Raw genomic sequence first — 17,320 nt, forward strand, 5'->3', positions numbered from 1 at the left:
AGTTATTTGGAAATTTAATTTATGCATTATGATTTATGGATTTAGATCTATTTATTTGATATGGATGAAGTAGTATTTTTTGTAAACATTTTTGAAAATGTAGCACAAAAGAATTATCGATCAATAAATTATTTTATTTATTTATTTTTTTTGTAGTAGTAGTAGTGGAATTGCCTTGTTCGAATATTAGAATCCTTATGATGATTGAGTATATATCACAAATTATATCTTCTCTCATCTTGTAAAGATGAAAATTTTGGGATGCTATCTGTCTATGCATCTTAATCAGCCAATCAATTTCTTGAATCTTAGCTTTTCCACAGATGTTTCTTCCAGGGATTTCCACGAAAATTCTTAAAGCTAAATTGTAGGAGATAACTAATTTAGAGCCATTTTTTAATAAAAAAAATTCAAATAAATACACACACGAATATATAGAGAGCGTAATTGCAATTAACGTATATAAAGTAAAATTGCGCTTTCATAGTTTTATAAAATTATTATGAATTGGGCTCTATGGGATTAGAACACAAGACCATGATTACTCAATTACGTCATTACTACTTATTAGTTACTTTATCCATCGGGGTAATTATGGTTTATAGTTTTTAGGTTAAGTAGAAGTGCATTTTTAGTTAAGATAAATATGTATATATGACTACCAATATCATTTCATAAATTGATGGTTGTAGAATATCAGTTTTATTAATGATTGAGTAAGATGACATATACTCTATGACCTAGTGTAAATTGTAGTAAAAATCATGAATTTTGGACAAATTCTGGTACGTCCCGTAAATTTAAGAATCAGCGGTAAATATCATGAATTTTTAAAATCAGTTGGTTCGTACGAAAATTGAAAAAAATGTTTAGAAATTCATGGTTTTTACTGTTGAATTTTAAAATTGTGGAGCAAACTAAATTTGAGCAAAATTCATGATTTTTCTTGCAATTTGTCCTAACTTTAGTTTATAATAAAGTATAAAGAAATTTGTATACATTGGAAATGAAATAGATGGTGACTTCACCTTCAACCCATTGTCCTAACTCCTAAATACTTTGATTCTGATCAAGAAGCATTTCTACCTTTTCTCAGTACTAGGCATGCACAAGGGTCGAAAACCGCCGGTTCAGGGTCATGAACCGGCGGTTCAAGGGTCGGGGAATGTATGAACTTGAACCGGCCAGCCTAGCTCCCGGCGGTTCCGGTTCCGGTTCAAAAAACCGGCGGGTTACGGGGCGGTTCAAAACCGCCGGTTTTCGGCTTGAACCGCCGGTTCCGGGCCGGTTCGACGGTTCGACGATTTTTTTTTTTTTTTTTTTTGCATTTTTCAACTTTTCAATTTTAATCAACTTACATTACACTTTTCAAGTTTGTTTTTTTATGAAATGTGAGTAAATAAAATTGAAAAAAATACGGATAAAGTTGCAATTTTATTGAAATTGCATGTTTACAAATTACACGTTACAAGTTACAACAATTACAAATTGAAAACATATGGCGGTCTTGAAGTCTTAAACAAAATTTAAATACAAATGAGACTACTAGTGAAGAACTAATTACAAATGGCAAGAAACGATGTTGAAGTTCTTAAACGTATAAGTGTATTATATATATACTCTTAACCGGCGAAGAAGATCTTTCTACATAACTAAATTAAGGACACCTTTAGCAATTCAACTTTAAATGTTGAGTTTCGTCTAACAATCAACAAATATAGTAGAATTGTCAAAAGTTTCCCTCATTTAGCCGTATAGAGAAATATACTTCATCGACTAGAGTATATACAAATACAATTATGTAATTGTTTTTGCATATACAAAAACATATGGCGGTTCAACCCTAAACCGGCGGGTTGTCCACGGTTTCCGTCAGAAAACCGCCGGTTTTTGACCGAAAACCGGCGGTTTCTGACCGGTTTTGCAGGCATACACACTGACCCTACGGCCTAGCCTCTGAAAAGTTGCCGGAACCGTCAGAAACCGGCTCCTGAACCGGCGGTTTACCCCTCAAACCGGCGGTTTACCCCGCGAACCGCCGGTTCCAACGGCTATACTAAACCCCTACGCGAACCCTACGAACCCCTAACCTACGAAACACTATTTAACCCTTTGAACCGGCGGTTCGAACCGCCGGTTTTGAACCTCCGGTTCAGGTTCAATATATTGCCGAACCTGAACCGGCCCTTCCGACCCTTCAACCCTTCTGCCGGTTCAACCCGCCGGTTCCGGGCCCGGTTCCGGTTCATGAACCGGCGGGCCCGAACCGGCGGTTAACCGCCGGGCCGGGTCGGTTTGTGCATGCCTACTCAGTACTATGTGATCAAGAATTTAGAGACAATTGTTTTATATGTGACATGCAAAAAGATTTATTCTCCTTCATTCGCTGATCGTTACCGAAACTAAATGAATCTTATGAAATTAATGTTTATACTATTTTCATCTTAGTTAAGAAGCTTGATAAAAAAAATTTGTCACCTATAGAAAATTGATGAATAATTAGTTATTAGCATTGATTTTGATGTCATTTGATACTTTGGCCAAGTACAAAACTGGACATTTTTTTATATATGTATTTCAGCATCAAAATGCGAAAAAAATACTGGTATATACTTAGATACTCGTGTGCACGAGTTGAAATATGTGTTTGACCTTAGGCAAAAGGCTTTTTTAACCATATAAATATAATTCTTCATATTCTATATTCTTTGAGCTATGTCATGAAGAAATCAGCATATATCCCAACAAAATTTCATTTGATCCAAAATTATATTCATAAAACCTTATATTGAAATCTAATTGACTTTTATGATGCTAAAATTAAATTTTTATAATGCAACTCTTATTTTTTTTAAAAAATAAATTGGTATAACTTTATTTATATGTAATTATATTTTTCAAATATCAAATAAATTTAAAGTTAATCAGTGGATCCCTCAGAATTACATAATATATAGATCATCCTAACATTATTTTCGTTAATTTATCTAACCTATCCCCTATATAAATTTAACCACAATGCTAAAAGTTAACTTGTTACTCCTTCCCTTGTGCATCAATACCTTACGAAAAAAATACGTAGTAATATTAATCGGAACATATATTAATCCAGCGTGGTTCACGATAAAACACAAAAATTACAAAAGCAAATCTCATATATGTTTCTCTAAATCTTTTACATCTCTTTTCAATCATTTATCCACACGCATAGTCATAACGACCAAAATTTTTTTATGATGTAGTCAAATAAAGAATTTGAATATTGGGAAATAGAAAAAAGAAAAAGAATTCAAAATGCTTTTATACCAATTCCAAGGATTCAATGTCAGTACAACGAACTAATTCATTTGCATCTAATAGTCTACCAACCTCTATAGTCTATACTAATCTCAAGAGAAAGATATGTGAAAGCACTTTCTTTGATTCCAACAATATCTATTCTCCCATTTTTCATGAAAAAATTAAACTACTGTATAAATAATTAAGACACTAACTAAAGAACAAGTGTCAAAAACGTGAAATTAAATCAAGTGAAAAGTGGCTGGAAAAATAGCTACAATAATTAGTGAAGGAAAGATGAGAATCCAACAAAGTAAAGACACCACAATAAAGCGTTTTTACTTGTAAGTCTTCGTCAACAAGCTTCAAATAAATACATAACCTTCTCACTTCTTGTTGCAAGATCTTACTCCGTAACCAGACTGAAAATGACAAATTTTCTTTTTTGATATATCTCACAAAGATGACCAATTTTACAAATAGAAAATTTTCTATTTTTAGTTTACCTCTCTCCACTTAACACATGAAACCGTGCTTTATAAAATCGCATATCACCTAAGAAATTGGCCTCCGGAATAATATTATTTTGTTTTTGGTTAAATCTTTTTTTTCAGCCCCCACTGGACCCTACCACCATGCGTCCATGCCATCCCCATGTACGCAAAGTTATATAAAGGCAACAGTTATCACCCACAAAAAGCCCTCATCTTACATTTCTCAACTCCCAATTTCAAGAAAAAATAACCTATATGAGTATTGGGAAAGAGTTTACATTTGCAAGAAAACAAGACAAGAAAAGATCAAAACCAAACCCCCTTTTGCTTTCTTCATCTTCTTTCCCTTTTGTTTCAACTTTCAAGAAATGAAACTACCCTTCCCAACAAACAACCACAGCCCTAAAACAATCGCCGCCACCATCTACGCCGCCAGCCCGCCCTACGAGCCCAAATCCGTCCTCGATCTCCGAGGAAGCCCTAGCCCGGCCGCGGAGCTGGAGGATCATGTGCTGATCACCCCACAATTGGAGGAGTGGGATTCTTTGATGAGAGAATTGGGCTTGCAAGATGACCCAAACCCTAGCCCTAACTCAAACCCTAATCTCCCCGACTTCCCTCCAGCCACCAACGCCTTCGACTCGTCTCCCTTCTTCACCACCGACTTCGGCCTCCTCTCTGGCATCCCCAACTACACTCAAAACCCTAACACGGCCGACGTCAACGACTGGAACCCTGGATTCGACTACGTGGATGAGTTGATCCAACTCGCCGAGTGCCTCGAGACGAACTCGCTCCAACTCGGCCACGTCATCGCGGCGCGCCTCGACCAACGCCTCCAATCCCCGTCAGGGAAGCCGTTGCAGCGAGCCGCCTTCTACTTCAAGGAAGCCCTCGAAACCCTACTCACCGGGTCGACTCGGTCCCCCGACCTAATCCAGACCATCAAGGCCCAGAAGACATTCTCCACCATATCGCCGATCCCGATGTTCTCGGGATTCACGGCCACCCAGGTCGTGCTCGACGCCATGGACGGCTGCGCAACAGCCGTCCACGTCGTCGACTTCGAGATCGGACTCGGCGGCCACTGGGCCTCCTTCATCAGAGAGATATCCGAAGAGCGTGGGAAGCCTGCGCTTCGGATATCCGCTCTGGTGACGGAGGACTTTTCCGCTGAGTCGACTCTGGTTAGGGAAAACCTAACTCAGTTCGCGCGCGAACTTAACGTCGTTTTCGAGATTGATTTCGTGCCAATCAGGAATTTCGAGTGTTTGTATTTCAAGTCCGTCAAGTTCCATGATGGGGAGAAGGTGGCGGTGGTTTTATCGCCGGCGACATTCCGGCGAGTGGGGACGGGGTTTCTGAGCGATCTGCGGCGGTTGGCGCCGCACGTGGTGGTGCACGTGGACGGAGAGGGGTTCGGGGCGGTGTCGTATCGGGAGGCGGTGATCGAGGGGCTGGAGTTGTACTCGACGGTGATGGAGTCGTTGGAGGCGGCGGCAAACTTGAACGGAGGAGGGGAGTGGATGAGGAAGATAGAGGAGTTTGTGGTGTATCCGAAGATAGAGGAGAGGGTGGGGAGGATTGGGGGATTGGGGTGGAGGGAGGCGATGGTGGGGGCGGGGCTGAGGAAGGTGGGGATGAGTCAGTTTGCCGAGTTTCAGGCGGAGTGTTTGGTGAGGAGAGTGCAAGTGAGAGGGTTCCACGTCAGCAAGAGACAGGGGGAGATGATGCTTTGCTGGCATGACAGGGTGCTTGTTGCCACGTCAGCGTGGATGTTTTAATTTTATTTTTGTTAATCATAAATTAGGAAGTTAATCAATCCACATGGCTTATCCTGTTTATGCTAATTATATTAATAATAGCATGTGGTATTGTGAGATTCTCTTCTCAAAAACTATTACTTTAGGCTGGCATTTTCTTTTATCCAATTTCCCTAAGCAAATCAGTAGTGTTGTGAGATTCGAAAATCTTGTAAATAAATGCATTAACATTTTATGAAATTGAGGAATTATGTGACAATGACGGAACGCCCTGAATAATCGTCCCGTTTGCCAAGTAGAGTCTTGCGAAATCTTCGCTCTTTGCCTTCAATTACATGTACACCGGCTGGTGTTTGCTACATAGACGATTAACCGTGTTCAAATTCAAATAAATGAATAACGATTATTTTGAATCACAAAGTTTTAGTATCAAATTTAAATTTTGAAGATGTATTTTAAATTACAATTTTAATGACATATCGTCGTTTAGAACATCATAAAAGGAGATCATTTTATACACGGACGGAACAACAAAGAAGAATTACTCTTTCAATTTAATAGAATATTACATTATCTAATTTCAGAAGACTGGCCATAATTTAATTAAATTTCTCAATTCAAATGATTATTATCACCCAAAAAAAATACTATATTGAACTAGTTAAATTTACGAAGAACCATTATTATTTTTGAAAGATTTAATGGGAAAAAAGAATTGAGAATAAAATTTATGATGATAGTTAGACTTTTGTAGATATTACATCTCCAAGAAGAGAAGAAAGAATTACATCGCCGTATGAGTGCTTTGATCTAGTGGTAGAATTGATAATGACCGAGACTCTCCGAGACCATTGTGACACTGTCTATAAAATTTCAGTTTATTTAACGATCCAAAAAAAAAAAGAATTACATCGTGGATGCTCAAGAAAAAGAAATAATACATTTGGTTTGAAGCAAAAAACTAGTCCAATACTAACTTAAAAAACATGGGATCCTTACACCTCTGGTATAACTAACGTAAACTAAGTATTAGTAGTACAAAACAAGAGTATTGACTGAGTACAAACTAACTTGAGAAAATTCTACACAGATTGTCAGTTTATCCCTATCAGTTACCTTCTTCGTCCCCGACACCCTCGTGCATATTGGAATTGCCATTCTCTAGTTCACTTACGGCATCGGCCCCAAACATCTTAATCAACTCGTCCTGTTCACCGCCAAAATAACAGACTCATCTCCAAGTTTCATCATCATATAACTCAAAAACGTTACACGACCTGGTAAAACAGAGCCGGGAAACGAGAATGTACCTTTATAGAGTTATTCTCTGATACAAGTTTCTCACATTCCTCAGAGAGCCTTTGCAACTCGTCTGTGAGACCACGATTCTCACCATTTAATAAGTCTACCCTGTGTTGTAGATCTTCACACTCAGCCTACCAATAAAATACAAGAGGATTTTCAGGACCACAAAAGGTTCGCCATGCAGTAGCAAAAGGCACATTGAACTAAAGAAATGGACATACCTGCTTACGTAATCTTGACCTCCGAGCAGACTCACGATTAGATTGCTTTCTCTTCTGTTTTTTTATTTCACGTTCTTCCTGCTGGAAAAGAATTCAATTTATTTTTTCTCAGTATGGATGACTAATTTTAAGGGCATTCTTTCTCTGTCATTGTTACTTTTTGTTTGAAGGATGAGAATGAGAGCCAGTTCGTGAACAACGAAAAATATAAAAACACACAGCTGTTACTTCTAAGACAAACTAGAGACAAAGTGAAGCGTATAAAACTCAAGAAAGAAAAGTAAATAACCTTAAAGCCACTATTGTAGACATAGTCCTAGTTATTACAATTTCTAAGTAGAGATCCGCTAGAATTTCTTTAGAAAAAGATTAGTGGTTAAAACAAAACATAATTTTCTTTGCTCGGGAGTAAAGATCCATATCAGGGATAGAGCTACGCTGTTCTAAATGTACTTTTATCCTGCTCATACTTCATGCTAATGAAGCAACTGGCACGGGCTTAGAAAATTAGTCAACCCAGTTACCTATGTAAGCATATAGGGGATATGTAGGATAGAAATCTCCCACCATGAAGGTGAAGTCTTTAAAGCAAATGGATGATGTCCCACAATGGTGTTTTAAGGAACAAATTATCAGAAAAGCAAGTCATAACCTACCTATATAGGACTTAACAAAGTCGCCACAACAATGTGGAAGTCAGGATAAATGAAATCAAACAAGACTAGTAGCAATTCAAAGGAAAGAATGTATACTTGAATCCACTGATCATTCATCATGCCAGATGGAGCAACACCAGCTGAATTTGGTCGCAGTTTCATGGGCCCAGAACCAGCTGCAGTAGTATTCCACAAATGCATGCCAATATTCAAGTTAGTTGCAGGGACAGATACTACAGGATTGCCAGGTACAGAATTAGGGAAATTAGTAGGGACACCATTGTTCTGCGCGTTAGCCCCTGATATAAAAGCATAATCTCATCAATCCAAAGAAATTGCAAAATAATGTTGATGGGCATTTGAGAATCCTAACCATCAGCAAGCATCTGGTTAAAGCTTCCTTTCTTGGATGCAGAGAAGTCCTAGAAAATGTGTAAAAATGTATGCTTCAATAACAAACGTTCACTACATACGCCAAAGAATTTTAATGTAGCCATTGAACTCTAGAATATATACATAGGATAGAACATCTATACTCCGTACAGGTTGAAACATTGACCTGGTTGTTGTTTTCATGGCTAGCATCTGATGAACCTTCATCACTACTGCTTTCAGCACTACTCATGGACAAATTTAACAATCAGAAACTGAACATCAAATGGTACCACATGTCTACATGCTTTTGATCATAGAAGACAAAAAATTTACAGAATATGCATAACGAATGTTGCAGCATCAAATATGCATCAGATCACCTGTGGGTACCATCGTTTCCAGAGCCAGAGGCTGTTTTCCCACCACCTCCGCTCTTCCCACCAATCATTCCATGATTGGCTGAAGGCCCCTTGGACTTTTTGCTTGACGGACGATCCTTCCCATCAGTTCCTTTCCCTTCTGATTCTGCAGTTCCATGTACAAAACCTGGTGGCTATAAGATCAACAATGAAGAAAGAGGTCATGTGATGCTTTTGAAAGACCTGAGAAATTATATTGACAAACAATATGGTAGAAAACCGTAAGAAAAAAGGTGTTAGAGTTCACTCAAATCTATTAGACACTAAGGCTGAGATATTTATATTACCATAGCCATATTAGGATGAGCATACATTCCCCCAGGAGGATATAAAGCAGGATATGGAACTGGGGTCCCATAAGGTGGCATCATAGGATGCTGAAAAAGTAAGTGAAAGAAAATAAAAGAAAAAAACATGAGGATTGCCAATCTGAAACGTAATTTTTATAAACCATGGGAATAGATGAAACTAGACATTCCAGAATCCTCACCAGGCCTCCCCACATGTAAGGATGGGTAGTCGGAGAAGCCACTGTTGAAGCAAAGAAAGGTTGAGCTGCTCCAGCACCATAAAAAGCCTGGAAAGAAGAAAATCCCAAATGCGCTTTAGAAAGAGGATGGTATTTTCTTCAATCTAACAAAAGAAAAAACTTAAACTTCATAAGAAATGAAAGACAAGACAGATATATTAGACCTGCATAGAACTTGGCCAATCAGGATACACAGGCGTTGTTGGTGTAACATGTGCTTCCTGGAATTCAACCACCAAGCACAGTGATATTAATTTAGGAAAAGTTTAGCTATTATTTATTAATAACAAAAAAGTTAAAGAGAGAGGACAAGGTTACTTGCTGCTAATGCACACCCTTTCCCCAAATTTTCAACTTTTACATAATTTTGAGAAGTTGCAATTACAACACCACTTCCAGTTTTTTTAATTGCAATATCCTTAATTACTCAGGGGTAGTAGTGCACAAACTTATCAAAAAATTGAGAATGTCATAAATGCAAAAGGTCAAAAGCGAATGTTGCATTTGCAGCAGTTTAAAAAAAGTGGTAAAACTGTAATGTTGTTTTATTTGTGGCAATAGACCCAAAAGGAATACATATACTCCATATTTAAAGGTGGGATAAATTAGGACCTGCGCTGACGATGCAGGTTTGGATGATTTTGATGGAGTGCTTTCTTCCCCAGTCTCCATTAGACCAGCAGCAAATTGTGCCCAAAATTTCTAAACCTGAGTTCTGGTGATTCTTTTACAGGATCTTGGTATTTTACAATAAAAAATAGAACCTGGAGAAATTGCATATTTGCATTAAGGTAAAAATAGTCAAAACCTTGACACAGGGAGGCAAGGCAATGAATGAAAGAAGCCAACATTCTTGATTGTAGATTTCAAGAAATAGAACAGATAAGATACCACAATGGACATCCAGCAAAGCTGCCTGAGCACCTAGTACCAAATGCATATAGATATTCTGACCTACAGTTTAGCATCTTGCAGGAACTTCATTTATTAAAAACTTGCGAGAAACTTAATAGATAGCATAACAATATTTTTAAATCTAGTTGTTGGCCATCACATGAAGCCATTAATGCATCTTAGACTTAGATGCCAAAATTCATTCACATAAATCAGTAAATATTATACTCAACAGAAGTGATCAGTCCATACATATTCTAAGTTTTCACAAGTCTTTCTTTCCTTTGGCAGATGAAGGGTAGTTTAGTAAGTTGTCCCACACTAATGCACAAAAAACTTGGATAATGACTAACACAGAAATATAGCCAACTTCTCTAAGTTTCTAACTCTCTTACATCAATACATTGTGATACATACCCTATGAGAGTATGCAATCATTCTTGCCACTACCATCACAAATCAATGTAGACTGCAAACATCGACCCCTATACATTTCTAGCTTATGGAAATATCGTTGTAGCTCAGTGAAAATTTTGTAAATATGGATAATGCAATCTAGAACCAATCTGATCAAAGCAAATAAGAAATCATTTTCTAAGTTTAAAAAAGCCTCAGAATGGCAGAATGTCAGGAAATAAGATAGTAATCACGATTAAAAGATCTTACGGATGCATAGGGAACACAAATAAGTTCACAATTGAGCTCATGAGAAGAACACAATGCAGTTGCCTATAATGATCCAAATTAATAATTCACAGTACTCAACAATGATAATAAGCTGTATGAGTAAATCGAACCCTTTGATTATGCAACATAAAGAACTGAATGATCAAACATAGTGGTAACTCCACAACTTATTGAGCAATTGCTCTAAAAAGATTGATCTCAAGCAGGCACTTCAAACTGAACTTCGTCAAAATAAAATCAAATTCCAATTAAACGCATCAAATTCAAAGCCATATTCCAATTCCCTGAACGGAAAACCCCATTCCCTTAACAGAATTCGACAGCGGACATCTAGCTAGTATGAATCTATTGAAAAAAATAGCAATAAAGAGAAACAAGACGAGGCGAGTGACCTTGAATGAGGTTGGAGGTCCAATTCGGGCGCGCGAAAAGCTCAATTTCTGTTGTTGGTTGCTGTTTTTACAAGTCTACAAAAAAAACGAAAAAAAAATACACTAGACAGACAGCTGTGAATCTCCCTGAGATCCAACGGTAGCAAAATTAAGATTCTATACCAAAACCCCCAAAAATAAGAGATGTGGAAAATTCCGAAAAAAACTCAATTGCTGCGCAATTGACGAAGCAGTGAAAAATTCAAGTATCGCGGAAGAATCGAAGAGTAATAATGGGTGGAGGTGGAGGTGGAGGTGGTGGTGGAGTACGGTTGCGGAATGGGTGGGTAGGGTAGGGTTTTGGAGGGTGACACGTGAGGGGAAGAAGAGAAATCCAAGTGGTGGAAACTGATTGGACAAACATGATGTGTTGGCGATGACTCATGCCAACCTTTTTGTTTTTTTGTTTTCCTTTTTTCAATTTGTATTCAGATATATATCAATCTATATATTCTACCGTAAGATTTTTCTCTGTATTTTACCAAAAAAAAGTCTCTCTATATATTTTAAGCAAATTATCTCTCTTATTGCATTTTTCTTTAATTCTTTATCTTTTTGTAATTTTAGAGGCAAAATAAGTAGATATCAAGTCTTATGTTTAATTTACTTACTTTTTTATAATTATAATAGCTTTCAATACAACGAAAAATTTTCCAATTCATGTTTTAATTTTCAAGTTTAAAACAATTTTCTTAAAGCGACATTTATATTTATTTTAGTTACGACTATTTATAATGATGTACTACTCTTATGTTTATAAATTCACCATTATCTCATTTTGTGAGTATATCTGTGGGGGGCAATAAATTATAAAGCCCATTCGTTTGTGTTGGTAAAGGCCCAATTCCCCCTGCCTGGATGGCCCAAGAGTGAAGCTATGGTAGCTATCTCTGAAAGATGAGAAGGATATAATGATAATTTCAGAAAATAAATTAAAAGTTTGCATAGAAGGAAAATTGAATATGAAACTTTTAAAATTTCGTGACGTGGCATTTTGGGTTTTTTTTTAATAAATTACGGTAATCTCATATGTAGGGATGTCAGTGTAGCCCGAAACCCGTGGGCTGACCCGAATAGCCCGCTAAATTTATAGGGTTAGGGCTGGAAATTTCTAGTCCGATAAAATCAAAACCCGATTAGCCCGCATCTGATTAACCCGCAACTCGTTAGGGCCAGACCCGAAAACCCGATAAAATTTATATTATTTTACTTTTTTTATCCTAATTCGGCACTTCATTGATTAATTTTATAATATAGATAGCTAAAAAATAACTTTAAATTTTATATTAAATACACAAATTATATATTAACTTTTTATTAATATAATAATTGATAAATAAATTAAAAACTTCAAATTCATTAAACAATATTTAAATTTCTAAAATATGGATTAAAATTTCACGAAATATCTCAAATATTAGTATTTGATCATGTTTATGACTAATTTTAAGCATATATCTCAATTTATCATAATTAAATAATTTACATTTTATGAATATAACTAATTTTCATCATTATTTATTGGATTGATCACATGTTAATCTTATCGGTAGTAACCCGATTAACCCGCTAGGCTAGCCTGAAACCCGAGCTTTTAGGGTCAGGGTTGAACTTCTATAACCCGAAAGAAATCACAACCCGATTAACCCGCACCCGATTGACCCACAACCCGACCAGGGTTGGCCCGAAACCCGACGGGCCGACCCAATTGACATCCCTACTCATATGTACATTTACGATTCGTAATATAAACTCAATTCGACCTATTACGTAGGCGATATGTAAGTATGGCCCCAGCGTGAAAATTAACAAATTAGATTGTTGAATTATCATTCTCATTCAACTTATCTTCTCCAATGTTTACACGCCTTTAAATAGGCTTAGGAATACAATAATTAAGGTAAAGATTTACCCTAATTTACTAGCCTAATATATGGTAAAAATATTCACATAATCAATTACAAATCTCATTGATTTATTCTTCCTTGATTTGATCTCATTTGATTTCTCTCCAACACTTCCCCTCAAGTTAAGTAAGGGGATCACCCATACTTGACTTGCCTAACACTTCATGAAAGTTCTTCGAGTCCACAACCTTGGTGAGAATATCAGCGAGTTGGTCTTCTGATCTGATGAATGGTAATTCCACAATCTTTACTTTTATGTTATCCTTGATAAAGTGACGATCCACTTCAACGTGTTTCATCCTATCATGTTGTACTAGATTCTCAGATATACTGATTGCCGCCTTATTGTCGCAAAACAATCTGCAGGGCTTCTTTGGCATTAACTCCATTTCTGTCATTAGTTTCTGTAGCCACAAGACTTCAATCAATCCACTTTTGATACCTCGAAATTCTGCCTCAGCACTTGAGAGAGCTACCACCTTCTGTTTTTTACTTCGCCAAGTGACTTGATTACCCCTAACAAAAGTGAAGTACCCTGCAGTTGGCTTTCTATCATTTGGATTTCAGGCACAATCAGCATCAATGAATCCATGTATGTCCATATGTCCATGCTTCTCGAACATAACTCCATGACCAGGTGCCCCTTTCAAGTATCGAACAATCCGCAGAGCTACTTTCCAATGGGCTACTTGTGCCTTGTGCATAAACTGACTTACAACACCAACTGCGTAAGCAATGTTAGGCCTGGTGTGGGATAAATAGATCAACTTCCCGACTAGGCGTTGATATCTTGCATGCTGAGTGGGTTCCACCCCTTTTACTATCTACAATTCGTGATTTTGAGCCATTGGTGTATCGGCTGGCTTACAGTCCAACATCCCAGTTTCTGCCAGCAAGTCAAGAACATACTTTCTTTGATTAATAAAGATGCCCTTCGGTGACCTTAGTACTTCAATTCCCAGAAAATACTTCAACAGAGAACATGACTCTGATTGTGCTCATCTTGGCAACTGGAGAAAATGTCTCAACATAATCGACCCCATACGTCTAAGTGTATCCTTTTGCTACCAGTCTTGCCTTATACCGTTCAATTGACCCATATGGTCTTCTTTTGATGGTAAAGACCTACCTGCACCCACTGTTCGCACACCTTCTGGTTTCAAACTCACTTTCTGTTAGGGTTTGTATACTAGAAATCACCTTTCGAGTGATTGAATACTGTAAAACTCTAATGATTATTTACCAAGTAAATGCAACAGATTATTTTTGTCATAATGTTGTTATGTTTTACATTTAATGGATGTTTATTGCATATTTAAATGTATAAGCGAACGTAACAAAGTCTAAGTCTTTGTTTTAGTAGACCGGTTGTGGACCACGTCCAATTTAAGGTAACACGGTCAGTTCTGAACAAAGAAAACTAAGAATTTCACAACCTAGGTAGGCCTAGACTACCTATCGTGAAAGGTTGCAATGTCAGTCCGATTATTTCTAAGCCTTATTGAAATAAGATGACGTTGGTGTGGTATAGCACTGAATTAGATCTAAACGGCAAGACGAGTCTTTATTCTATCTACTGAAAGACGAGATCTTGATAATTAATTTCTTAATCAATGTACGTTAGCATTGAGCATACGATATTGGGTACTACTACTTTGACTTACCAAAGGTGCGGGTTTTTCATCAACCAACGATCCAAGTATATTGGGTAGTGGTGATCATTATCTAGCGGTGCTAGGATTGCTATTATGTTGAATCGTGCGCGAAGAGAGCCTCGTTTGATAACATCCACAAGAGGAGCTCGAAACATGGTTTTATTATTCGGAACCTAGCTAGTTGGAGTTAGATTACTCTATGAATAATAAATAAGAATTTCTTGCTAAGTCCACTCTTGGAGATTAAAATATGTTAATTAATTAAGTCCATAGCAGACATTGATTAATTAATGGAAATGAATGTAACACACTAAAAAGAAACCCGGAATACTTGTAATTTCAGATTTGGAAAGGCAGTGCAATATTACTTCTGTAGTGGCTGCTTGTAATATTCCAATATAAGCTTGTATTAAATTGTGGGCTCAATTTAATTAGTGAAAAGCTAATTGGGTGAGGCCATGTCCAAATTCTTCCTTAGAGCATCCGCAGCGGTGGCGAAAGACGCCACCGCCGTCCGCGCCGTTGGCAAGGCGCATGAACGCCGCCGCTGCAGCCGCGCCGCTGGCACGGCGCTGCTCGATGTATCGAGCACGTCCGTGCCAGCGGACGCACACGTGGCGCGCTCCCATTCGTCAACGGCATAGCCGTTGTGTTTAAACTTTTTTTTTATTTTTTTTTAAAAATCGGTATTTAATTATAAATAATGCTAAAAAATAAAAAAAAAATATTTTCCAAATCCCAAAAATATGGCCGTTTTTTTCCCGTTTTTTCTGAATTTTTTTTATTTTTTTTATTTTTTTTTTCCCCAAAATCATCTATAAATACACACATTCATCATCCATTTATCACATCAAATCATCTCTCATTCATCTCTCATTCATAATTCTCATACAAACTATCAACACATTCATCCCCCACTCAAAATCTCAAATGGATTTCACCCATATTATGGCGGAATTCGGCAACGAGTAGTGTCATTTTTAATTTTTAGGATTTTAATTATGTAATTTTTAATTTTTAGGATTTTAATTATGTAATTTTAATTTTTAGGATTTTAATTATGCAATGTTTAATTTTATTTGTCATTTGTAATATTTATTGTGGGTTTTAAATGAATTTTAATATTATGGAAATGTTTTTGTGTAATTGAATTTTATATTAATTGTGCTCGTCCTTGCGGAAGAGCACAGTTGTGGGTGTTGTGCTCTTGCCAGAGAGCAGGCATGAATAGTACCGCCCGAGCCCACAACCGTGCCGCTGGCAAGAGCACGGTTGTGGATGCTCTTAGATCCCTGACTGGGCCCAATATGTGACTTAATATAAATAGGAGAATAAAGGAGACAGAATTAACACTTTTTCCACATTATAATTTTCGTCCCCCTCATCTTTGAGAAAGGATCGAAAATTGCTCTCCTTCCGTGAGCAGATTTTTGTCTTCATTATTTAAGTCCTAGAACACTGGTGAGATTTGCCCACACAAATATCAGTCTACAGTTTGGGACACCAGTCAGAAGATCCGAGGTCAAATTCTCAAGATCTTCACGTGGAGATGACGCAAGCCATCTTCGATTCTTAAGTGAATCAACGAGGTAAATTGGCTAACTCCGTAGTACGCATGTTTTAGGGATTATTTGTACTAAAACGTGTTTAGAATTCAAGTTATGAGCAGGATACATGTGATCATTGCGCGAATAGAATTTATCTAAATAATCTGCTAAATAGATCAGAATTATGTGATCCGTTAGAACGTACGCTTCCCCTGCCAACCCCTTCAATTGGTATCAGAGCCATCCTTTGGCTCTGATTGTTTGGATTTAAATTTCGTGAAATTCATGTATGCATGTGTTATTTGATTACGAAGCATGTTCTTGTTGTTTTTGTTTAATTTTTATGCATGTTGAACTCAAGAACAATCAAATCAAAGAACTTGAATTTTTTTTATTGTACGAGACGTGCGATCCGTCGGTGCTCGAGCCGAGATAGATCGCACCACGCGCGATCGAAACAGGGATGTCGAGACAGTGGGAGCGTGGGAGCTGCGATCACGGGGCGACCAAGACGCTGAGACGTCCCCAGGTCCGAACCCAAGGCGGAAGTTGGCCGAGACGAGGCTCCAGCCGGTGGCCGAGAGCCACGCGCCTTCGTGCGCACAGCTGGCCAAGGCAGTGGGAGCTTTGGGTCTCGGTGTGGCAAGACTGGCGACAAGCGGCTGGCGCTGTGCTGGCTGAGAAGGGTCGCGCCAATAGGGCGTGCCCCTGGCCGAGAGCAGCTGCGCCACCCAACGTCCTGCTGGCCGAGAATCTGCGACGCACCGAGACATAGTCAGCGGTTGGCCAAGAGCGGCGACGCCTGTGCGCGTCTCACTGGCCGAGAACTGCCGAGACCCCGACGAGCCGGTGTGCGAGCCACACTGCCGAGAGCAAACACGACTCTGTGTGCTGCTGGCTGATACGCAATGTGCGTCGGATTTTCGTCGTTCATCGTTCGTGAGAACCTCGTGGGATGAGATAACGATGAAAGATTATTTTATTAAAAGATATCATTAAAATATTATTATTTAATGGAAATAAAATCTTTTTAGAAGATTTACCTAGATTTTAGGAATATTTTTATTATTATCTATATCTATGGAAATAAATAATATTATTTTATTCTTAGATGATATGGATGAGAATAATTTAATAGTTTCCTAATATTTATATATC

The 17,320-nt window shown here is 37.8% G+C and overlaps 2 protein-coding genes across 5 annotated transcripts; one reads left to right on the forward strand and one right to left on the reverse strand.

The window, feature by feature from the left end:
* The first annotated feature begins 3,992 nt into the window (after positions 1-3,992).
* Positions 3,993-5,795, forward strand: LOC121762907 (scarecrow-like protein 15). Its single transcript, XM_042158933.1, has one exon. It carries the CDS (start codon positions 4,142-4,144, stop codon positions 5,555-5,557), a length of 1,416 nt encoding a protein of 471 aa, XP_042014867.1. The 5' UTR covers positions 3,993-4,141; the 3' UTR covers positions 5,558-5,795.
* A 608-nt stretch (positions 5,796-6,403) lies between these two features.
* Positions 6,404-11,348, reverse strand: LOC121762728 (G-box-binding factor 1-like). 4 transcript variants are annotated; one of them, XM_042158703.1, is made up of 13 exons: positions 11,015-11,348; positions 9,654-9,805; positions 9,206-9,262; positions 9,003-9,089; positions 8,800-8,889; positions 8,474-8,646; positions 8,278-8,335; positions 8,092-8,140; positions 7,997-8,017; positions 7,815-7,894; positions 7,063-7,140; positions 6,847-6,972; positions 6,404-6,743 (listed from the first exon to the last, which is right to left on the reverse strand). In XM_042158703.1, the coding sequence occupies exons 2-13, from the start codon at positions 9,711-9,713 to the stop codon at positions 6,645-6,647; spliced, it is 978 nt and encodes a 325-aa protein (XP_042014637.1). In that variant the 5' UTR covers positions 9,714-9,805; positions 11,015-11,348; the 3' UTR covers positions 6,404-6,644. The 4 variants fall into 4 exon arrangements, with proteins under 4 accessions (XP_042014637.1, XP_042014636.1, XP_042014635.1 ...); XM_042158702.1 differs by having other exon boundaries at positions 7,063-7,143; positions 11,015-11,347; XM_042158701.1 differs by having other exon boundaries at positions 7,815-8,017; positions 11,015-11,347.
* Positions 11,349-17,320: the final 5,972 nt, after the last annotated feature.

Source organism: Salvia splendens, chromosome 13, assembly GCF_004379255.2.
Source record: "Salvia splendens isolate huo1 chromosome 13, SspV2, whole genome shotgun sequence".
NCBI classification, from domain to species: Eukaryota; Viridiplantae; Streptophyta; class Magnoliopsida; order Lamiales; family Lamiaceae; genus Salvia; species Salvia splendens.

Excerpts from the sequence above, each read along its gene's own strand:
- LOC121762728 (XM_042158700.1), bottom strand. The coding sequence starts at position 9,713 with ATGGAGACTGGGGAAGAAAGCACTCCATCAAAATCATCCAAACCTGCA. Across the intron at positions 7,144-7,814 it reads TGAATGATCAGTGGATTCAA|CAGGAAGAACGTGAAATAAA; the intron begins GTATACATTCTT and ends ATTCTTTTCCAG. Across the intron at positions 6,973-7,062 it reads GGTCAAGATTACGTAAGCAG|GCTGAGTGTGAAGATCTACA; the intron begins GTATGTCCATTT and ends TTTTATTGGTAG.
- LOC121762907 (XM_042158933.1), top strand. The coding sequence starts at position 4,142 with ATGAAACTACCCTTCCCAACAAACAACCACAGCCCTAAAACAATCGCC.